Here is a 23,986-nt window from a genome sequence, read left to right on the forward strand (position 1 = left end):
TATCTATCCTTCATCTCATTTTGCATATTGGAGGAACCCAACTCTCACGGTAGCCTATTCAGCCGGAAAATCCACTTCCGTGTATGCTATAAACCAACTAGGTTATCTCTCAAAGGCAAATGAAAAAAAAAAAAAAAACATGTAGAGTCATATTTCCCAGAGATCTTTAATCTAAGTCCAAATGTTTAAATATTTTAACATAATTAGAAAGGATCATTTAGTTCCTTGCTTTCAAAATATGATCTTTTATATCTAGATCTGAATGACTCACGTGTACAGAATCAGCAAACACGTGCAGAACACCAAGATAAATTTACATTAACAGGTTTTATTGTATTAACTGAAAGCCGTAAGAGCTTCACATGCTCTAATAAGCCCAGGGAATTCATAAGAGCTAGCAATGCCAAGAACAAATTAAAAAGAAAGTTCAGATGTCAGACTTAGTTCAAAGAGATCTTTGGAAATGGTTTGTTTTCAAGTTGAAAATTTTCTGACTTGAAAATGAATCTTACCAGGGTGCCTGGGTGGCTCAGTCGGTTAAGCGTCCGACTTCAGCTCAGGTCATGATCTCGCGGTTTGTGAGTTTGAGCCCCGCGTCGGGCTCTGTGCTGACAGCTGGGAGCCTGGAGCCTGCTTCGGATTCTGTGTCTCCCCCTGTCTCTCTGCCCCTCCCCACTTGGACTCTGTCTCTCGAAAGAAAGAAAGAAAGAAAGAAAGAAAGAAAGAAAGAAAGAAAGAAAAAGAAGAAACATTGAAAAAATTTTAAAACAGAAAAGAAGTCTTACCATTATTTCAAGAGAATTTGTAAAAATAATAAGGAAAGGTCTAGAAAAAAAAAAAAGCTAAAGCCTAATGCTAACTCTTTAAAAAACAAATCAAATGAAGAAATAAAAAAAGTGGAATATATTCTATACAGCATAAGAACCTGGGGCACAAATTAAGCATTCTTAAAAATTGAGGCATGGACCGCTCAAATAGGATACTCTCTGACATAGGGGTAAATTGCTCTGATATATTTGCTTTACCTCACAGGGTCACAACACAGCTTGGGCATAAAGGAGAAAACCGTGTCAGCAAACTTTCATAACACTGCAATTTCTCTTCCTTCAAAATGCATTCTCTATTGTATGTCTAAGCTCACAGTTTAACATGCCTTTCACACAAATTGCTACGAAGAATTTTTTACTAAGAATTATTTCAAATCCAAAGGAAATAACCCCCACCATGCAAAAGCACTTTTTGTCACTGTCGTTATTCATTATTTTCTTAAAACTCACCAACCTACTTAAATTTTTCTCATGTTTTATCGAAAAACATGTGTAAAGTATATTTCATTTGACTATACACACACACACACACACACACACACACACACACAGTGTAATACATGTCCCCCCATTTCTAGATTTCAGATAACCTAGAAGCATCCAGAGACTTGGCCAGAAAACTTCTCTATAGCCCAATCCTTGCATATTACCAATCTAAAGAAACATTGTGAGATCTCGTTCACTCTTAAGTGCTAAGGTCCATCTTGCATTAATTAGAAATGATTTAACTGCACGCCTCCCAACCAAAGACCTGTATCCCAGAAATTTGAAGAATTCCACCACACTAAAATACGTTTAGACTTTATAAAGCATTTAAAAAAAATTTTTTTTTAATGTTTATTTATTTTTGAGAGAGACAGAGAGAGAGCATGAGAGGCAGAGGGGCAGAGAGAGAAGGAGACACAGAATCTGAAGCAGCCTCCAGGCTCTGAGCTGTCACCACAGAGCCAGATGTGGGGCTTGAACTCACGGAATGCAAGATCATGACCTGAGCTGAAGTCAGTGGCTTAACCGACTGAGCCACCCAGGCACCCCTGGACTTTATAAAGCATTTTAAAGCGTTTTTAAAATTCTAATCTCAACTTGGAAAATTCAAATCCCTTAAAAAAAATTATTTACTGGGGCACCTGGGTGGCTCAGTTGGTCAAGCATCTGACTCTTGATTTGGGCTCAGGTCACGATCTCACCGTTCATGGGTTCAAGCCCCAGGTTGGGCTCTGTGCTGACAGTGCTTGAGATTCGCTTTCTCTCCCTCTCTCTCTGCCCCTCCCCACCCCCCTACCTCTCTCTCTGTCAAAGTAAATAAATACACTTTAAAAAAAAAAGATTATTTACTAATGGTCAATGGCCAATGGAACAATGGTCAACGGTATGCTTGTTAACAACAGTTCTGTAGAAAAGGAGGAGGAGAAGGAGCGGAAGAGGAGGAGGTGGGTAGACAATGGCTACAATGGCAGCACTGCCGAATGCCATGGTGTAAATACCCCCACCATGGCTGATTTCCAGCTGTCACTGTGACATTGGCGAAAGCAGATAGATTAGATAGAATTGCAAATGGATGCTCAGTAGTACGCCATTACCTGGTATTTCCACTAGACACATGCAATCGACATGTATAAACTCAAGAGCACATATAATAGTGAAATGAACTAAATTAGTTAAGAAGTAATGACTTGAGTATCATTTTTTTAAAGTTCATTTATTTATTTGAGAGAGAGACAGAGAGAGAGAGAGAGAGAATCCCAAGCTGCCAGCACAGAGCCCGATACGGGGCTTGAACTCACGAACCGAAAGATCATGACCTGAGCCGAAACCAAGAGTCGGACGCTTAACCGACTGATCTACCCAGCCGCCTCTCATTTTTGTTTTTAGTTCGATTTCTTTAAGTTTATATAATGAGATATTTTAATAATGGCTATTTAACCACCGCCTCACCAAATTCCTGAAAATTGAGCAGCCAGTGAGGGTGGATTCCAGCCCAACTGTGGGATCTCGGCTCTTTCCTTGGCTCTGTTTTATGTTCTTTTTTTCTAATCTCTTAAGCCGAATACTCTATGTCTTTCTATTTTCCTTTTTGGTTTATGAAGACCATTAAGGAATTTAATCATGAGAACAGTTTTGGCTGCATACCATGGAGATTTCTACACATAATTTTCTCTCTTCACGTATTTCATCAATAGTCTGTTGTTTGTATTACGGACCAAATGCTACTTAGGAACATTTGTGGGTTTTGCTACTTAGGAACATTTGTGGGTTTTGTTGTTGTTGTTTTTGTTGTTGTTTTATCCATCAGGTTAGATGTGTTTTCTTTAAACTTATTAATTCTGGTTTTACTGCAGGGTGACTTGAGAATGTGGCCAATATCATTTCTAAGGCATACCCTAGACACGCTGCGGTTTCCAGGCCACTGCAATAAAGCGAATATCACAACAAAGTCAGTCAAATGAATTTTTTGCTTTCCCAGTGCAGATAAAATTATGTTTACATTATATTGCAGCCTATTATGTATACAATAGCGTTGTGTCTAAGAAAACAATGTGCATACCTTAATTTAAAAATACTTTATTGTTGGGACATCTGTGTGGCTCAGTCGGTTAAGTGTCCAACTCCTGGTTTTGGCTCAGGTCATGATCTCACGTTTCTTGAGCTTAGGCCCCCCATCAGGCTCTGCGCTGACAGTGCAGAGCCTGCTTGAGATTCTCGCTCTCTCCCTGTCTCCGCCCCTACTCTGCTGGTGCTGTCTCTGTCTCTCCCGAAAACTATTGTTAAAAAATGTTGACCATCATCTGAGCTTTAAGAGTCATAATCTTTCTGCTGGTGGCTGCTGACCGATCAGGGTGGCGGTCGCCGAAGGCTGGGGTGGCTGTGGTGATTTCTTAAAAGCAGACAACGATGACGTTTGCCACGTCAATAGACTCTTCCTTTCACAAGCGACTTCTCCGTAGCATGCGGTGCTGTTTGATAGCATTTGAACCACAGTAGAGAACTTCTTTCAAAATTGGACTCAGTCCTCTCAAACACTGCCCCTGCCTTATTAACTAAGTTTATGTGATATTCGAAATCTTTTGTTATCGCTTCGACAACCTTCACAGCATCCTCACCGGGGGTAGATCCCATCCCAGGAGATCACGTTCTTGGCTCATCCATAAGAAGCAGCTACTCATCCGTTAAAGTTTCGTCATGAGATTGCAGCAATTCAGTCCCATCTTCAGGCTCCACGTCTAATTCTAGCTGTCCTGCTGTTTCTGCCCCATCTGCCGTCACTTCCTCCACTCAAGTCTTGAGCCCCTCAACATCATCCCTGGGGGTTAGAACCAACTTCTTCCGAAGTCCTGTTTACCTTGATATTTTGACCTCTTCTCCTGAATCACGAACGTTCCTAATGGCATCCAGCATGGTCAGTCCTTTCCGGAAGGCTTTCAATTGATTTTGCCCAGATCTATCAGAGGAATCATTATCTGTGGCAGCTAGGGATTTATGAAGTGTATTTCTTAAATAATAAGCCTTGAAAGTTGAAATGACTACCTGATCCACAGGCTGCGGAATAGATGTTGTGTCAGCAGGCATGAAAACAACCTTCATCTCATTGTACGTGTCCATCAGAGCCCTGGGACGACCGGGGGCATTGTCACGGAGCGGCCATATTTTGAAAGGAATCTTTATTTTCTGAGCAGTAGATTCAACAGTTGGCTTAAAAATATTCAGGAAACCATGTCATAAATAGATGTACAATCATCCAGGCTTTGTAGTTCCACTTATAGAGCACAGGCAGAGTAGATTTAGCATAGTTCTTAAGGACCCTAGGATTTTCAGAATGGTAAGTGAGCATCGGCTTCCGCATGAAGTCACCAGCTGCCTTAGCCCCTGACTAGAGAGTCAGCCTGTCCTTTGAAGCTTTGAAGTCAGGCTTTGACTTCTCCTCTCTAGCTATGAAAGTCCTGGATGGCATCTTCTTCCAGGCTAAGGCTATATTTTCTATATTGGAAATCTGTGATGGAGTGTAGCCACCTTCATTAATGATCTATCCTTGCTACGTCTTCTGGATAATTCGCTGCAGCTTCCACCTCAGCACTTGCCGCTTCACCTTGCACTTTTGTGTTACGGACACGGCCTCTTTCCTTACACCTCGGGAACCACCTGCTGCCAGCCTCTGATTTTTCTCCTGCAGCTTCCTCACCTTTCTCAGCCTTCATAGAATGGAAGAGAGTCAGGGCCTCGCTCTGGATGAGGCTTTGGCTTCAGGGAACGTCGTGGCTGGTTTGATCTTCTCTCCAGACCACTCCGACTTTCTCCGCATCAGCAATAAAGCTGCTTCGCTTTCTTATCATTCCTGTGTTCACGGGAAGCACGTTTAATTTCCTTCAAGAATTTCTCCTCTGCGTGCACAACTTGGTTAACCGTTTGGCTCGAGAGGCTTAGCCTTTGGCCTACTTATCAGCTTTTGACATGCCCTCCCCTACGCTTAATCGTTTCTAGCTTTTGATCTAAAGTGAGACCCGTGCAACTCTTCCTTTTCACTTGAACACCTAGAGGCTATTGTAGGGTTATTAACTGGCCCAAGTTCAATATTTTTGCATCTCGGGGAATGGGGAGGTCCAAGCCGAGGGAGAGAGACAAGGCCTGGCTGGTTGGTAGAACAGTTAGAACACACACAGCATTTATCAGTTAACTTTTCGGTCTTACACGGGAGTGGTCTACGGCACCCCAAAACAATTTCAATGGTAACATCAAAGATCACCAATCACAGATCATCATGACAAATACAATAATAATGAAAAATTTGGAAATAGAGCAAGACTTACCAAAACGTGACACGCAGACATGAAATGAGATGAGCAAATGCTGTCAGAAAAATGGCCCCATTAGACTTGCTCGATGCAGAATTGCCACGGCCTTCAATTTATAAAAAAAACACAGCAACTGCAAGGCACAAGAAAGGAAGTGCGGTAGACCGAGGTATGCCTGTACTGTTGAAGTCCGTTCAGATTTTATTATTATGAAACGCTTCTGTTAGTAACGCTGACAAAAGTTACAGCTTAGGGAGTGTAATCCAGAGACGTTATATCCTCTTTAAATCTTCTCGAGAATCTGATATAATAGTGTCTTAGCTCAAATACCTATGAAATAAACTGGAGGCAAAGACTGTATGCAACACTGCCCAGACTCCCAGGACACGTCCAGTGAGAGCGCGTGGAACCAGTGAGCCTCAGAATAGTCCAGCGGGGAGACAGAAGACAAAGTGATTGGGGATCTTTCTGTTCTGTCTTCCAATCATCAAAGTTCACCCCACTAGACATCAAAATTCTGTGGTAGAATTTGCAAACATGGCCACAATAATTCCTACCGTTCCTGGATACATCCTTGTACGTTTCCCTCCGCAATGTGACTTCGCAGCAACTCCTATCACGAGGACAGGTCTATTTCCACCCCCTGAATCTAGTTTTGGTCGTCTAACTTTCTTTGGCCAAGGGGACGTTAGCAAACAAATAGGATGCTGGGCAGAGACTTGGAAACTGCAGATGGCTCTAGGGCAAGCCCTCTCTTGCTGTCGGGACCCTCTGCCACCATGTATATAAACCTCAGCTAATTTGCTGGGTGATGAGGGTCACATGCAATTGTCCCAGCTGACATTGAGCCAACTGCCAGACATGGGGGTAAGACCCCCAGACCAACCAGTTTCCAACCATTCTATACTGTCTAGCCAGGGGAGCCAGTGTAGACCCGAATGGCCCAGCCACCCTCAGAATTGTGAGAAAAAGTCTTTGTTGTGTAAAGACTTTACATTTCAAGGTGTGTAGCAAAAACCAACTGACGGGCTCTAGCGCGGCAGAGGTTGGGTGATCTGGCCCTTTGGGCCACTGCTGGAGAAGCAAGATCCTGTTTCCTTGGAGTCCAGAAGTGGCGGGAGGAGCCTTGTGGCTTCTGGGGCCCCCATCCAATGTCGCTGGAACCATGAGAGTCTCCCCATAATGAGCACTGAAGCCACACTGCAGAGGCCGCAGAGGCAGCCAGTGGTGCAAGGAGACGAGACGGTGACGGGGATGTCTGTGAAGCAAGGACCAAAGTCAGAATTTGGAGGGAAGGCCAAGCGATATGGGGAGGTGCATAAGGCGCTCAGAGACCTATTTGTATCTAGCGTGCGTTAAGACTCTTAATTTTAAGGAAATGAAAACGAACTTGAATTAGCCTAAGGGGAAAAAAGGTTAATTTATTGCAAGGATGCAGGAAGGCAGCAAAGCCTTAGAAAGGGGTCAATGCCGGAAATGATAATCTGGGAATTCTCTCTTCCTCTAGTACCCAGATCTCTTAGCACATTTACATCATTCTTTCCTCTTTCTTTTTTTAAAATTTATTTATTTGTTTTGAGATAGAGAGGATGCGAGCAGGGAAGGGTCAGAGAAGGGGAGAGACAGAACCCCAAGCAGGCTCCATGCTGTCAGCGCAGAATCCAAAGTGGGGCTCGAACTCACAAACTGTGAGATCATGACCTGAGCTGAGGTCAACAGTCCGATGCTCAACCGGCCGAGCCACCCAGGCACCCCTATTCTTTTCTCTTTCTGCAATCCAGCTAGCTACCTCTTCTGCTTCCCCGGAACTCTATGGAAGAAATCACACACACAGCCTTAAATTCAAATATTACCATCCCAGGCCCACAAATGTGTCCAATTTCCAGAAAAAAGAACCTGATTAGTGTAGCTTCAGTCAGATGTGTACCCCAGAGTGGTGGGGGTGTAAGGCTTCCCAAGGATTGATCCCTGCAAATGGGGGCAGAGGGAAATTTCCAGAGAAAAGGGTAAGAACTGAGAAAATTGCATTTTACAACATTTGCCCCATTTAAAAGATGAAGAAACCAACCAAACTTCAGGGAGAATAAGGAACTCTCCCTAAGGTCACAGACTACCATGGGGCAAGGAAAAGATCTTAGCCCAGATCTAATCTCAAACCTCAAGCATTTCCACTTCTAACAGAGCTGTTCCACGGGACTCTATGGAAAAATATCTAAGATACATGTATTTTCTATAATTAGCATGCTTAATTCTTGTTTTTTAAATTTTTTTTAACATTTATTTATTTTTGAGACAGAGAGACAGCATGAACAGGGGAGGGTCAGAGAAAGAGGGAGACACACGGAATCTGAAACAGGCTCCAGGCTCTGAGCTGTCAGCACAGAGCCCGATGCGGGGCTCGAACCCACGGACCGCGAGATCATGACCTGAGCCGAAGTCGGACGCCCAACCGACTGAGCCACCCAGGCGCCTCAAGCATGCTTAATTCTATAAGAAAAAGTTGAAATTATATTTTAAGCCCAAGATACATCAAAGAAAACTACTCCCTTGTTTTACAGTTGACCATCTTTAACACATCAAATTTAACTTCTTCCTCCTGCCTTCCAATATCTTCTATAACGTAGCCCCAAAACACCTAGCCTGGTTTCCACACTGCTCCACAGGAACTCTTCGTGGTGACATAGGACTGTTTTTCTAACTGATCTGAATGCACTTCAGTCACTGTCACATCGGTGCGTTCAAGGGGATGGTCCCAGAGTGGCCGCCCCCCTCCCCCTTACCATTCTGATCCTTTCTCCCTTCAGAGTTTGCTCTGAATCCAGCCTCTTCTGTGAACCTCTTTGGACAACGCAAATCTCGCTGAATTTCCACTTTTCTGAACCCCAAGAGTCAACTCATTCAACAACAAAAAAATTTAATACGTTTGTATTCTTAAAATTTCTTTTCTTATCCGCCCCCCCACTAGGCTATTAATTTCTTAAGAGGGGGGATAACACCTTGGTTTGATTCTCCAGGGGGTCACTGAAACCTTCTGGTCATCTGAATACAAGATGTGTGTGAGGGGGTATGAGTTTTCCAACCCCCATCAGATGCCTCAATGATTAACCAGTGACTACCATCGTGGGAGCTTAATCATTCCAGGGTGGAGTCAACAGCCTGCTAGACCAACAGATTCTTTTCTCTGCCATTTCTCTTAGAAATCGCAGTTACTCTTATGCCCTGAGCATGTGTTTTGATCTGTGTAGATGAGAACTGAATCTAGCTTCATTTAAATATAGACTGAACATAAATGTATTCATTGCTTTCCGGCCTGTTACACAGAGGTCTCTCATGTATGTCAGTTTCAGAATTGCACACTCGTTCAAGAACTCAGGTCTACATCATATCTATATCACACGTGCAGAACAGTGCTGCACGGGGGCACCTGGGTGGGTCAGTCAGTTAAGCGTCTGACTTCAACTCAGGTCACGATGTCCCGGTCGGTGGGTTCGAGCCCCGCGTCGGGCTCTGTGTTGACAGCTTGGAGCCTGGATCCTGCTTCGGATTCTGTGTCTCCCTCGCTCTCTGCCCCTCCCCTGCTCACACTCTGTTTTTCTCTCTCTCAAAAGTAAGTTAAAAAAAATTTTTTTTTAATTTTAAAAAGAACAGAGCTGCACAACTAAAACCTGGAACCCAGAGCTTGCGAGAATCTGTAATATATTGAATTTTCTCCGTCATCATTATTTTTATTAAGTTCTATATATTCTTACTTTTGAAAGTCAAATGGTTCAACACAGCTTAAAATGAAAAACAGGGGGTGCCTGTCTGGCTCTGTGAGTAGAGCGTGTGACTCTTCATCTCAGGGTCATGAGTTCAAGCCCCACGTTGGGTGTGGAGCCTACTTAAAATTTTTAAAAATTTAACAAAATTTAAATGAAAAACAATGGTCTCCTGCCACAACCTTCCCACCCCCCAGAGGCAGCTGGTTCCACTCCTTTAATCTTTATTCTGGCGTATGCCTCCATAATTAAAAATAATGTGTTGACATTATTATGTGAATTACTAATACAAATGTAATTTATGCTCATATAAATATATAATATAGTTATATTTACTAAAAATATTTTTAAACTTCTTGGTTTTTACTTTTAAGATAGTATATATTTTCTATTATGGAAGATAAGATTTTAACTCTGCGACATTATATATATATGTGTGTGTGTGTGTATATATACATATGTGTGCGTATATATATATATGTGCATCTATATACGTATATATATAGGCACTTCCCCTCTCTTATCTTCTCAGTTATTTACTTCATTTTTTGCGAACCCGATATCCAGGCTGTGCATTTTATGTTATGCAGTGATCTTTCATAACTGAGTACAAACATTTGGTCTTTTGGTTAGATTTCCTCTTCTTATACAACTTTTTTGCTCTCCCTAAAAGTAATGATCGTCCCTTTTTCTTCTATTTGCTTGGTTTTCTCTGTTTTTGCCACTGATCTGTCCCCAAACCGTTGTCAGCTCCCCTGACAACACTCATCCAGCCCTCAGTGGCCAGAAGCCCCGAGCTGTCCTGTGCCAGCCTCTCTTTAGACCCACAGCCCAGGTGCCAACTTGGACATTCCTTCTACCACCAACCAGTATGTGGCTTCCCTTTATTTCAGGTGAGATGGAGACCTGTTTCCTAGATCCCGTGTCTTAATTTCCCTTGGTTGGCACCCTCGTGTAGGCAGGACTCTTGCCAGTAGATTTCTGAGAAAGGCTAAGGAAGTGGTACCTTTTTTGAGACTTCAGTGTCTGAAAATATGTTTATATGCCACTCTTATTCTTAATAGTTTGGCTGGCCCAGTAAATACTGTTTCGTTTCCGCGCTACCCGAGATCTCTTGGACACCTTTCCCTTGGTAAATCTCCCACGTCTCGGGTCTCACTTTTCCAAGATAACATCTAGAATGTGCCCTTTGGCTGCTGGGGTTGGGGAGGGAAATATGTAGCCTAAATTCTTCCAATGACACGTACATGGGTAAGACTTCGGTTCCGAAGTCAGCAGTGTGAGAGGCGCCTGGGTGGCTCGGCAGTTACTCAGTCGACCTCTGAGGTCGGCTCGGTTCATGATCTCACGGTTCATGAGATCGAGCCCAGCGTAGGGCTCTGCACTGACAGCCCGGGGCCTGCTTGGGATTCTCTCTCTGCCCTTCCCCACACACTCTCTGTCTCAAAATAAATCAATAAACTTAAAAAAAAAAAAAAAAAAAAAAAAAGTAAGCAACATGAGAAAGTGGCTGTTTCCTTTTTTATTTTTTTATTTTGTGGTAGATTATGGAGACGGCGATCTGCTCTGTGGGGGAGGGACAGCTCGATACAGAGCTGACTCATCATTGCTGCCAGCTGTGGTATTCGGAGAAGTGTGGTAGTGTGGATGTTTTCTCAGGTACGGCCCCCACGATGGTCTTTGGGTGTGGGTCCTGGCAACATGGTGTGCAAGCCTGCATTCTCTTGCTTACCAGAAAAGCCCATAAACAACCCAAACAATGTAACGTCAATAAACTCCTTATCTGCTTACATCAACCGTATAGATTCTGCTGTTTACAATTAAGAATGCTGATTTGGCTGGGTATAGAATTATAGCTTCGAAATCATTTTCCTTCCGAATTTGCAAAGCATCGTTCAATGGTCTCCTGGTTATGTTTCTGTTGAGAAGTCTTAGTTGAGAATCTGTTGAGTTCTTCTGTTGAGAAATGACTTCGTTTTCTCCTCGAAAGCAATGAGGCTATTTTTTTAATACCGAATACTTTGAAATAGCTATTCAAAATAACATGGCATGGGTTGCATTCATTGGGCTGCCACACACAGTTGTACATGTTGTGCACTGCACCACTCTGGGGAACACTATTCCCATAACATTCACAGACACAACGTATATGGCCGTCCATGATGACACTGTGGACACCCTGTGGGATCTTACAACCTAGAGGTTGCTATCCTTGAGCTCTGGGAAACCATTGGTATAACCTTTCTTTCTCAACCATTGTCTTCGTTCTATCTCTGGAATACCTATTAGTCAAATATCGGGCTTCGTAGATTAGTTTCCTCATTTTCTTATCGGGCCTCTATTTTTCATTCCATGTCCCCTTGTACCACTTTCTGAGAGATTTCCTCCACTTTATCTTCCAAACTTCTACTGAATATTTAACATCAGCTATGCTATTTTTAATTTACAAGAGTTCTTTTTAAAAATAGCAGCACTCTGTTCTCCAGGATCCAAGATCTTATCTTATTTCTCGGAAGAGATCAATTAGAGATTCACTCACTTTTTTTCTCCTTTTCGATTTTCTCCTGTTCACTGCATCCTTCCCTTTCTCTTTCCTTCTCATCCACTGCTCCTCCGTCAATTATTGGGGTCTCGCATTTATGTTAGAGGCGATATTAAATGCCCGGCGGTTGATGGCATTGGTCTTTCTGAGACGGAAGCTGTTTGGAATATGTGTACAGTGTGGCTTCCCTCTGCGTGCCTGCTTTCCTGAGGATCCCAACTGAGAGTCCTGGAGGTCTTTTCTCCTGATCTAGTCTATTTTCCCCGAAAGAAATCCGCCTCAGGTTGGGTGTGGCAGGCAGGGAGAGGCGAAGCCTGAGCAGGCAGTATTCTCAGATCGGAGTGCAGGTAGTGGCTCCATATCCGCTGTTTTCAGCCCCCACCTGCACCGCCATCAGCAGAGGTAACCAGTGCCTCCAATTCTTTGCTTTTCTGGGATTCCGCAGAGCGCGGCTGCTTCTGGACCTTCCCTGAGTCCGATAAGGTTTTTGGTTCTCTGATCTAAACTATTTGCCACCCCTCTTTCCAGTTTCCACACTTGGTTTGATTAGCGTCATCTCCTTTTCCATTTTCTTTGTCCTTGTAGGATTGTGATTTTTTTTTCCCCGTCATTTTTCAGGAAGTATTGTGAGAGGGAAAGGTGGCAAATATGTGAAAAATGCCATTTTTAAAAACCTGATATTCCCTCCATACTTTGAAAAACTCAGGTAAGGCCGAAGGCATGTCAGGCACTTACCTCTCCCCTCCCTCACTTGCATGTAGCAGCAATATAGCACCTACTGCGTGCGATTATCCCGATGGGTCCATGAGGAAAGCAGGTAAAGCACCGAATTTAACTTACGATTGTGAAATCAATGGGACCAAATGCTCCAAGAAGTGTTTTCCTTTATTTCTCTCATCTATTCAGCATATTACTGTGGCTTGCCCAGAACACCTTCTCGCCTAGATGGACAGAGACACATTGACCAATATTCTTCCTTGGTTCTTTGTTCTCTAGACATCACACAGAGCACTATCCTTCTCTTGGGACAATACGTTCCTGCAGGCAAGATAGACAGGCAGCTAGATAATTCGGATACAGATACTTGCATCAGTTATGGCTTTCTTTACATCAGCTACTTATTTATTTATTTATTTATTTAATTATTTTGGACAGAGAGAGCGCATGCACAAGTACGAAGCAGAGGAGGGGCAGAGAGAGACACACAGAACGTGACACAGTCTCCAGGTTCCAAGCTGTCGGCATAGCGCCTCGTGCAGGGCCTGAACCCACGAACCGGGAGATCGTGACCGGAGCCAAAGTCAGACTCTTAACCAGCGGAGCCACCCAGGCGCCCACACGTCAATTACTTTTGATGAACCCCTCACAAGGTTTTGTTTATAGTACAGCTCTCCCGACTCAGCCGGACGACCGCCCATCTCAACAAGAACGTTCGTGATCATCTCTTGGGAGGGGTTATGCTTCCTGCTGGCGGCTCTGACCCATTTATGATGATTCTTATTAACCTTAAGAAAGTGATTAAGAATTACAAGAGGGTAAGCTTCATCCTTACATTTTAAATATGACACTTCTATGGAGCCTCTAGTCCACTAAGTACCCACTAATGGTGTGAGTTCTTCCCCCTTCTTTAGGTGTGGTTTAGATGTTTTCTTTTAAAGACTGAGCAAATTAGTAAAGCTAGTAAATGAGTAAAAATTAGTAAAGATCACCTTATTTTAAGCACAGAAAACTATTCTAAAGGACAACCAGGCAGGAATTATAAATAAAAAAGAACTAGAAAGCAGAGAAAGGGAGAGAAGTAAAACCAGCAATCTCCCAGAGAAGCAAGATCTATGAAAACATAAGAGGGAAAAGTTTTATATATTGTTCTCTCTGAAGAGACCCAGGACGTGTGTTGAAGGCCAGATTTTCAAGATATTTCCGACATCCTAAAAAACAATTAAGAATGGAAGGGAAATAGAAAAATAGCAGCCTTCTTAAAACAAGGAAGGCTTTGCACACGTATATATTTAACCGGTGGCAAACACATTGTGGGAGAGCTGATAAGGAGCCCTCCGTGGCAGCCACTATTAATTTGGTGAAGCAAGTTCATGCATATTTTATTCCCAGATACTGCCTTATTATAATTTTCTTCCTAAAGATATTGTAACCCTAAACCATTCCTGTCAAAAAAAGATTTGGAAAAGATTGCTATTTTTCTGCCAAAACCCATTTACCCTTCCTCTTGGGAACAGTCTGGATGGTATTTGCCAGTTAGATAAGGCCATATGACGAAATTCGGGCCAACAGACAAGAGCAGAAGCGAAGGGTGCTACCTCAGGGTGTGTGCTGTTTCTCTGAGCTACAATCCAGACACGGTGGTGGCCCAGCGTGGATGTTGCACATCGTGACCGTGTCCTGGGGAATGTGTCCTCTACGGAGCACAGCCGGCCTGGACTGCTCCCTTTGGAACAGTTAAGCGAAAGAGAAACAAGTTTCTCTCTGTTACAGGCTTCGCTTAACTATCTTAACTATTAAAATCACACTGTCTATTTCTGTAGGTTCCTGTCGCTTTCTAAACTAGTCTAGCCATCTCTCTGCAAATTGCCTCAATTCTGAGCAGTACTGACTTCTGCCAACAGCCACCATCAACAATATGGGAAGGTAATGAAAAATCTGTCCGAGAAAACTACTTTATATTGAAAAGTGTTGGGGCGCCTGGGTGGCTCAGTCAGTTGAGGGTCTGACCCTTGACTTCCGCTCAGGTGGTGGTCTCGTGGCTCCTGAGTTCGAGCCCTAGGCTGACAGTGCAGAGCCTGCTCGGGATTCCCTCTCTTTCTCCCCCTCTCTCCTCCTCCCCTGCTCATGCTCTCTCTCTCAAAATAAATAAATAAACTTAAAAAAAAAAGTGTAACATACGTCTTAAATCGCTCTTCTAATTCCGTCCTAAAGCCCTGTAGGATAAGTCGTGTTTGAGGTTTCTGCTTCAGACATCTACTGTTTATTGAAATAGGAGTATTGTTTAGAGGTAAAGTTTAAAAAAAAAAATGTAATTGTTAACGCCCCTCCCCACCCCCAGGTCTGGCACTTTCGGGCAAGATGACCAAGGCTGTGAAGCGACAGCTGAGAATTTCCTCACGGTGTTCTTCCGCTTCTTCCGTCCTATTCTATCATCAGTACGGTTCAAATTTCACTGTAAGAGACAAAAGGTGTGAATGTTTCCTGTTTGTCATTAGAACCGAAAGCTTTATTTGAGTTTTTACAAATTGGCTGCACCGGCTTTACATGACCCATTGGTTTAAATTTCCTTCACAATTACCTACTTTGCACACCGCCGTTTTGCACTGTGATAGGCTACGAAATACAACCACACAGTCCGCGGTTAAAATTATTGAGAGAACTTCTAATCTAAGTGGAACCTTTGTTCTCAATCATCACTTTGAGCGTACGTCACTGAGGCTACCTCTCTACCTACTCTCAATCTACTTGACGTCGATATTTGCTAAAAATTCCAGTTCAAAATATAAAATTCTTGGGATGGGGGGAGGTTTTCTCTAACTGCTGTCGAATATAAAATGCACAAATCCCATTGGGAGTTTTTCCAATTGTCGTTGCCTGAGTTCTATTCAGGTTAATTGCAGAGTGCCTATGCAACCATTCTAATCAATATAAGGGAAAAATCCTTCAAAGAAAAGGGAAGGCCAGGATGAGGAAGACTCACTTATTCACCCAGTGTGGACATAATGCACGCTCATTAAAGGAGTATTAGGGAGAGGCCGTTCCAAAGACAATAGTCATATTTGTACTAGACCTATCTATGTGTACTGTACTTTGGAGTCTTTAATACAGAACTGAAATTTGAATTACTTCATAATCAGCACAACGTGGTGAACCGGAACACTAAATACAAAAAGCAAAAGGAAGACAATGACAGGTACACAAAAAGGATTACATGTGGCAGAGAGGAAGCAAAGTATCAACCAGGCAATGACAAATCAATTGCAGCTTTGAGGACTAGGATAGTTAGCCTCAAGTTGTCTTGTTTTGTTTTGTTTGAATACGGCACTACATACATTCCGGGGTCCCTTAATCAGAAAATTCAGCGTTTCCAGGATACTACCCACAGCATGCACAAAAGAAGACGGGAGTGCCTGGGTGGCTCAGCCTGTTGAACATCCGACTCTTGATTTTGGCTCAGGTCATGATCCCAGGGTTGTGAGATCGAGCCCCGCATTGGGCTCCACGTTAAACATGGAGCCTGCTTAAGATTCTCTCTCCCTCAGGGCGCCTGGGTAGCTCAGTAGATTAAGCGTCCAACTCTTGGTTTCAGCTCAGGTCATAATCTCACGGTTCACGGGCTCAAGCCCCGCGTTGGACTCTGCACGGACAGTGCAGAGCCCGCTTAGGATTCTTTCTCTCCCTTTCTCTCTCTGCCCCTCCCCTCTCTCTGTCTCTAAGATTCTCTTCCCCCCCCCCGTCCCCCTCTGCCCCTCTCCCCCTCCCCCCACTCTCTCTCTCTCTCTAAAAAAAACAAATAAAAAGAAGACAAAAATATAAGCAAAAAAACCTCTCTCGTTGCCCCAAAACTAAAGCTGAGCACATTACTCATAACAGAACATCCTATTCTCAGATTAGAAACCATTTCCTATTATCCTAGAGTCAATTCTGATAAGCCTGCTTATTGGTGTCTTTAATTCAACATAGGAAATCAGGATGGGGAACCGGGTTTGAGGGAGGAGACAGGAAAGTATAAACCACAAAGACAAAAGTGCGAGCACTCTGAAATCCTTTAAAGTACAAGGGGACTTGTCCGACCTCCAGCAGCCTGCCGTGGCTTCACGTCCACATACCCATGCCACCATGAAAGCACTCAGCCATTCAAGGAAGATCAAACTACGTTATTATTTCACAAAGGCAAATTAGTGCACCACAGATTGCTTCTTAAAAGAATTTTATCGAAAGCAGTTTTGTTTTAAATTCTAGACCTTAATAGACCGCTCCATTAGAAAATTCACTTGTGAAAACCAGGCTAGATAGGATTTTACTACTAGTAACCTGATGACAGTGAACTCTCTCTCTCTGACCTCTACTCATAGAATAGTCACTGACCTAATTTACAGTGGGAGGAAATACACCGATTCTTTTCCCCCAATAGATCTGCTTGCCCAGGCCCCGTTGACCAATGGTGTAAGGCTGAGGCCGATGCTATTGAACACAACAATCCTAAAACATGCCTGAAATCTGTCCAACGTTTCCTTCCGAACCAGGCTATAGAAAGAAAACAGAACAGAACTAGGAAATGGCGGAGACTGGACTCGAGATGCGTGCAACCCCGAAAGCAAGTCAGAGCAAGGCCCCTGGGCTGAGGCAACACTTTCAAAATCACTTCAGATGAATGGAAGTTCTATTTTTAAATACTTTTCCTTAGTTTAGCTCTCAAGATGTTTGCAAGATGACACAGAGATCACATCAAATTCTGATCTTTGGGTTTCAAAATCTACTTTTTCCATTAGAGAATTAAAGACTTCACTGCCTTTTTGTAAGTGACAAGCTCAGAATTACTCTGTCAGTGGTAATGCCCCGTAATTGTAGAATCCAATCATTTTTACTTAATTTCACATCCACCAAATATTGTCCCAAGCTCACACTTTCCTTCAATCCACTCTTTCAACAAATACTTACTGAGCATTTACTCTGCTAGTTACTAGGTTTGAGCGCAGAGACTCAACAGGGAACATAATATACAGTCCCTGCCTAGTGCACTTAGTACATTTAGGGAATGAAATGGAATTCAGTGCCATCTAGTTTCTTGGTGCCTCTTTGAGATGGTTATAGACACTCCAAAGAGTAATAAGGTCTAGGCTTGTGATTTCATGTAACAATCGTTGAGCATGACCATGACAGATCTGATACAGACACTTGAATGTCTCTGGTATGTTTACCTGCATGTTAAATTATCAGAGGTCCAAAGGCTTAAAACCTATTTTTATTCTCCAATACTTTTCCTCCATATGGGCACGCTGAATACCAAGCTCACTTTCAGAGTTCAACTTTCTCACCTTTTAGGGAAAGAGGGAAAACACATAAAATAAATTTTAAAAAGTAGTGAGATTAGCTCAAGATCTTCTTTAATACAAAAATTACGGAGAAAACACGGCAACATAAAGACTGTTAACCCAAGCTGAGGCTAACCAACTTTGATGTTCAAGGAACCCTAAGGCATTTCCTTTTCTTAGAGAATATCTGAAGGAATATGAACCAATCTGGCTGCTGAGAGTAAATTACATCCACATTTCCACCGCTTCAACTGCTCGACCCAGCACTGCTACTAAACATATAAACTTGGGATGACAGCAGAGAATAAATACTGAGTGTAAGGGAGTTACAACACGACACTTCTTCAAAAAAACAAAAACGAAAACAAAAACAAACCCGAGCCAAAGAAAGACAATGGGAAAGACACAGACAGATCTTGTAGGCGAGACCGCTAAAAAAACGTGCTGCCGTGCAATACAATCTTAGGACTCGTTCATTTTTTTTTAAACACACACCTTTGAGAATCTCAATCGAGAGGAGTTGGGACTCTAATTCAAAAATGAAACCGAACCCAGAAAAAATCGGTTTCTTCCGAACAGTCATGGGCTTCTAGAATGCTTTTTAGGAAATTATACCTAATTTGCCTATTCATATGTGTAAGTTTTAAGCATATCCAAATTTTATACATGTCTACATAAAGGGGGGAGAAGAGGAAAGAGCCATATTTAGCTAGGTAATTCAAATAATTTTTTTCCCCAAGTTAATCAGCGACGCCATGAGGCAAACCTTATCTTGCCGAAAAAAGCAGAGATGCGTGATTAGTTAACGTTTAAAAAAGTTCATTAGTTAACATTTAAAGGAAATTGTCCTGCTAACCCGTGGCATTCTTCCAAAAATGTGGTTAAGCAATGAACTCAAGCTCAAATGTGCCTAGACACGTGACACATGAACAGATGCCATTATCAACTGTAAAGTAAAACATCCAAACCAGCTGTTTTTATTCTACAATAAACAATATACCCTGATTATATATATACACAGGTGTGCTTGTAAACTAAATCCGATTAACACGTTTTAAACTTAATAGATTCCCGTGGTTGGTCTCCAGATGCCAAACTGGATAAAAATTAGGGCACTGCTTTGGTTACTCTTTGAAACATTTGAATCTGTGCTGAGAATAAGTGAAAGGCAAAACCCTGATACTTAGACACTGTGCTGGCTAACCCAATACCTGCACTTCCCTGTTTAGTAGCCATCCTCTATAGTTTGCCAGGAATTGTAATTAGAAATAATGAGAGCAATGTCCTGAGTTACTCCACCTTTAAATTATATTTCTCAAAGACTTATCCTGTGAAATGACTAATGATTATCCTACCCTGTTCACGTGAGAACTTAAGAAACCTCCCTGAGAATTCCGTGACAGCTTTACATACGGAAAAAAGCCATACACGTGTAAGAAAAAGCTCCGGCAAGTGTCACTTTTGAAATTCAAAAACGGCCTTGGCCAAAAAGACATCGCAAAAGTAAAATTCCACATTTTATTCATTCATTCCATCAGCTGAGAATCGCTCTATTGTACAAATACAGCATTGTACAAAAAAATCACAAAATGTTACAAAATAAAAAAGTACAAACTGCAGTACTTAATAAATAGGACTGAAAGTAGTTAAAGTGGAAATAAGATAGATTTCAGGTTGGGAACATTGTTTGACCCAGCAAACCATACAAGATCTGTTTACAGACATTTTTATTTGTACATAATACAGGGCAATCCTATTTTGCCTTTTGAGAGAATTTAAAAGGAATAAAATATTAAGACGGTATTCTCCTGCTGTAAAACAACCGCCACGGTTGACTCAAGGCATTTATGCTGTTAGTTTTTCAAATCTCTTAGTTGAATCCGAGAAGCTATACAAAGCAGGAGGCTTATCTTGCCACAAAGTTAAAATGCTTCTATAACAAAATGACACATATAAATAAAGACGGTTCAGAGCACCAATCTACTCTAAATGCCAACCAAAGTACAAGAAGAGTTGTCACTGTCCCATCAGCAAACATCAGACTTTCATTCAAGTAAGCTGGTACTATCCCTTAAAGAAAACTCCCACAACCTTCCCTTAAGTCTTTCTCTTTAAAAGGTTTACCATTTCTAGAAAAATAATGATTTCCAAAACAACAAATCTGGTTTTCATCAAAATGGAATGGGCCAATCAGTCTGGTAACACGAATGCATCGATACCCACTCGAAATAATTATCTAAGAATCGTAAAATTCAAAGTCAACAACATAAAATAACTACTAAGTCACAAAACTCTGTTCAAAGTAAGAAACTTCATGTAAAGCGCTTCTCTGGATTTATGCTGGAAAGCCGTCAAAATGGAACACACGTCATAGGTGAAGGTACACCAATTTTTAAAAATGTTGTGCAAAAATACATTTGTGTAGAAAACAGATGACCAGGAATGAACAAATTTACACCGTGAGAAACTAGCTTGCAAATTAAGTAGTGCCAACTTTATACAGCAAATTATAAATAGCAGTAGGACAGTAGGATCACCGAAAGCCATCATGAAACATCATTTAGGTGCCCAGCAACCTTCAGCTCTGAGGAGAAGACATTCAAAAAAATGATTAAGGCATTACACCTACAGTAAATCTACTAGGAAGTTTAAAAGTGCTATTACCCTGATTAGAGTTCATAATTCTCCCGACACAAATCACGTATGCAATTCTCCCAGGGTGTGGGTTTTCAGCCACTTCAAGAGCATGCATTTTGTTCAATATACATTTTGGACAGGGATATGGCCATGGATTTGGCAAGTTCCTCATCGCGTTTTCTCTGCACTTGAGTCTGTTTGCACCAACTGTCATACTCTGGGTTAGGATAGGAGTGATCGAACACCGCATCATAATGTCCATTACTGAGCCAACTGAGCCAAATACTAGGCCTTAGGGAATCCTCTGGGCCCAAATAGTGAATCATGGTAGACACCGTGGGGCTCTCCAACCTCCCTCCAGTAGTTAAATGTATATTCACATTCAGCATCTGCCCCATGGCCAGCAGCTCCGGGTACCCGGCCCACGCCCCGTCTTGAGCAGCAGCGATGATGAACTCCCCCACGTCGCCCTCAATCAGGGGGCTGAAGTGGTCAAGATGATCGGCGATGTAATGCACCGTCTGTTCCCTCAGCTCTCGGTGCAGGCTCTGGTCCCCGTACACCGTCTTGCTGACCGCCCGGTAGAGGCAGTTGCCGTCGGGAATGATGTGGAAGCGGTACTTATTCCTCTGTCGCAGGTACTTGTCCTGCCTCTCCACCTCCGCCAGGTACAGGGCCAGTTTCTCGTCTCTGGGATCCGACCTGGAGACGATCACCGCCTCGGCCCCGCCGCTCTGGGCGGCGTCGCCGCCCCGCGCCGGGGGCGCCTCGGCCTCCGGGTCGGGCCGCCGTGCCTCGTCCGCGGCGGGAGGGTCGCTGCGGTCGCCCGCCCTCTCCCAGCCCCGGAGGCTCCTGTCCGCCGGGTGCTCCTCGCCCCACGGGCCGGGGCTGGGCTCCGGGCTCCCCGGGGGCGGCGCGGGGCCTCGGTGCTTGGCGGCGGCCAGGGCCTGGCGGTGCTCGCTCAGTCGGAAGTTTCTGTCGGGGCCCTCGCGGGCCGCGTCCAGGCCCGCGGGCTCGGGGCAGTCGGGCCTCAGCAGCTCCTCCAGCAGCCAGGCCGAGGAGCCCCGGCGCGGCGGCACCGGGGCGGCGGGCGCCGGGGCCAGCAGGAGGCAGCGGCCGCGCTGGGCGGCGGGCGCCGCGGCGCCGGGCTCGGGCCCGTGCAGCAGGAGCCGGTCGGCGCCCAGGGCCCGCACCGTGATCTGCGCCGTGGACGTGTAGTGCGGCGGCAGCGGCGGCTTGCAGGACCCGCCGGGCGGGCCGGCGGCGGCCGCGGCGGGGGCGGCGGCCCCGGACACCATCTCGAAGCAGGAGGAGAAGGCGGGCATCTTGGCGGCGGGGGCGGCGGCGGCTTCTCGGGGCTCGGCGGCCGCGGCAGGCTGGCACTCACCGGTCTCGGGCTCTGGCTCGCCGCTGGCGGGGCCCGGGGGCTGCAGCGAGACCTTGAAGGGGGCGGCGGCGGCGGCGGCGGCGGCGGCGGGAGGAGCGGGCGCTGCGGCCGTGGGACCCGGTCCCCCGGCTGGGTAGTGGGTGCAGACGCTGCTGTAGAGCTGCATGTCCCTGCCCGCCGCTCGGGCCCCTTATAGGCGCGGCGAGCCCCTGTGAGGGGGACACACCCTCCGGGCCCGGGGGAGGGGGCCGGCCCGGCGCGATGACCCAGTGCCCCTAGAATAGAAATGACCGAAGGGCCACCGGCCGCCGGCGCGTCAAGAGCCGCAAATAGCGCCCGGGTCCCCGCCAAATTCCTGCTGCGCCACAACGCGCGGTGGGGGCGGGGAGGGGACGCGCGCTCGACCCCGGCCGGCGCGCTCGGCCCGCAGACCCGGGGCGCCGCGCCCGCCTGCCGCTGCTCCGGCCCGCGGCGGCCGCTGGGGACTGTCGGAGGAAGCCGCCCGCCCCGCTGGAGCGCGTCCCGACAGCGAGGAGCAGTGCAGGGCCCGCGGAGGGGCCGGGAGGCGGGGCCGCGGTTGTTTACCTCAGGCCGCGCGGCCGCGTCACGTGGGCCCGTTGGAATGCGCGGCTCGTCGCGGCGCCCCATTCAACAGCGCGGGCTCGCCCCGCCCCCCGGCCCGCGCCCCGCCCCGTTCGGCGGACGCCATGGGCGTGGCCGCGGCGCTGGTTGGGGCGGGGGACGGGGGACGGGAGCGCGCGCGCGCGGGCGGGGCGCGGGCTGGAGAGCGCTGCGCCGGGGTGGCCTGCGCGGGCTAGGCGTTCCTGGCCGCGGCGGGGGAGGAGGCGGTGACAGCTCTCGCCTGCTCTGCCACAGGTTTCGGTGCTGCGCCATCCTGCACTGCGGCTGCGGATTGTGGCGGGATGGGCACCGCTCAGGGAAGCTACGATGCTTTCACAGCGTGCGTTTCGGAGGAAGTTTCAGGCTCGGAATGGAGGACGGAGCGCCTCCTTAAAACCTGCGTGGCCTCTGCAGGGCCCTGGCACCACTGCCGTCGTTTTGACTCAGTTCTTTGGATTAAAATGTTAACGTAGCGTGACGCCTCGCGTCCTCCCCAGGACCTTGCTGCCCTGCTTAACCGAAAGCAACTTTTCTGCACCCCCTACCCCCTGTCGACTGGCAAATACATGCATAACTTGGGCGAAAGGAAGCCCTTCAAACAGCCTTTCGAAATACCAAATGCCTAACTACCTCGGGCCCTTGGCAAATAGAGGCGGCTACTAACCGTGGGTCAGAGTCGTGATGCATACCGAGGTCGTGTAGAATAGTGAAGACTTATGCTCAACTGTTAGTTGTACCCTCTCTGTAAAACAGAGCTAGAATACTCCTAGATCAACCGCGGACTGACTTTACAGGAGCGGCAGCTTTTGCTGCATGCTGAGCTTTGATCACGTGCAGGTAACAGGCCCTAAACGTTCAAATTGAACCTGGAAGCTCTTCCGTAGTTTTAAGAAAGGGGGAAGTAGGGGCGCCTGGGTGGGCTCAGTTGGTTAAGCATCCAACTCCTCGTTGGGCTCAGGTCGTGATCTCATGGCTCATGGGTTCAAGCCCCACATGGGGCTCTGTGCTGAAGTCTGGAAGCCTGCTTGGAATTCTGTCTCCCTCTCTCTCTCTCTCTGCCCCTCCCCTGCTCGCTCGCTCTCTCTCAAAAATAAATACACTTTTAAAAAGGTTTTTTAAAAAAGAAATGGGGAAATAGCCGTGGGCTACGGTGTACGCGTCCGCCCTCCCTCAACCTTCCGTTGAAATGTAAATTCCATGAATGAAAATACTTTGTCGCGGTCGCTGTTACGGTGACCTAGCAGTGTACCTGGCACACAGTTGGGGCTAATATTTACTGAATGAATTAATTAACGGAGAATGTGGGTCCCCAAGGTTTTAAAGTTTGGAGAAACCAGAACTGGGATCCCGGTCTCCTGGCACTGGCCAGGGCTTTTAATTTGCCACGGTAGG

At 45.4% G+C, this 23,986-nt stretch overlaps 1 protein-coding gene across 1 annotated transcript; it reads right to left on the bottom strand.

Moving 5' to 3' along the window:
• Positions 1-19,453: 19,453 nt before the first annotated feature.
• Positions 19,454-22,270, bottom strand: OTUD1 (OTU deubiquitinase 1). The gene has a single exon (XM_058681692.1). The coding sequence runs from the start codon at positions 22,137-22,139 to the stop codon at positions 20,688-20,690; it is 1,452 nt and encodes a 483-aa protein (XP_058537675.1). The 5' UTR covers positions 22,140-22,270; the 3' UTR covers positions 19,454-20,687.
• Between the last annotated feature and the right edge of the window lie 1,716 nt (positions 22,271-23,986).

This window comes from Neofelis nebulosa, chromosome 8 (genome assembly GCF_028018385.1).
Source record: "Neofelis nebulosa isolate mNeoNeb1 chromosome 8, mNeoNeb1.pri, whole genome shotgun sequence".
Classification (NCBI taxonomy): Eukaryota; Metazoa; Chordata; class Mammalia; order Carnivora; family Felidae; genus Neofelis; species Neofelis nebulosa.

Excerpts from the sequence above, each read along its gene's own strand:
- OTUD1 (XM_058681692.1), bottom strand. The coding sequence starts at position 22,139 with ATGCAGCTCTACAGCAGCGTCTGCACCCACTACCCAGCCGGGGGACCG.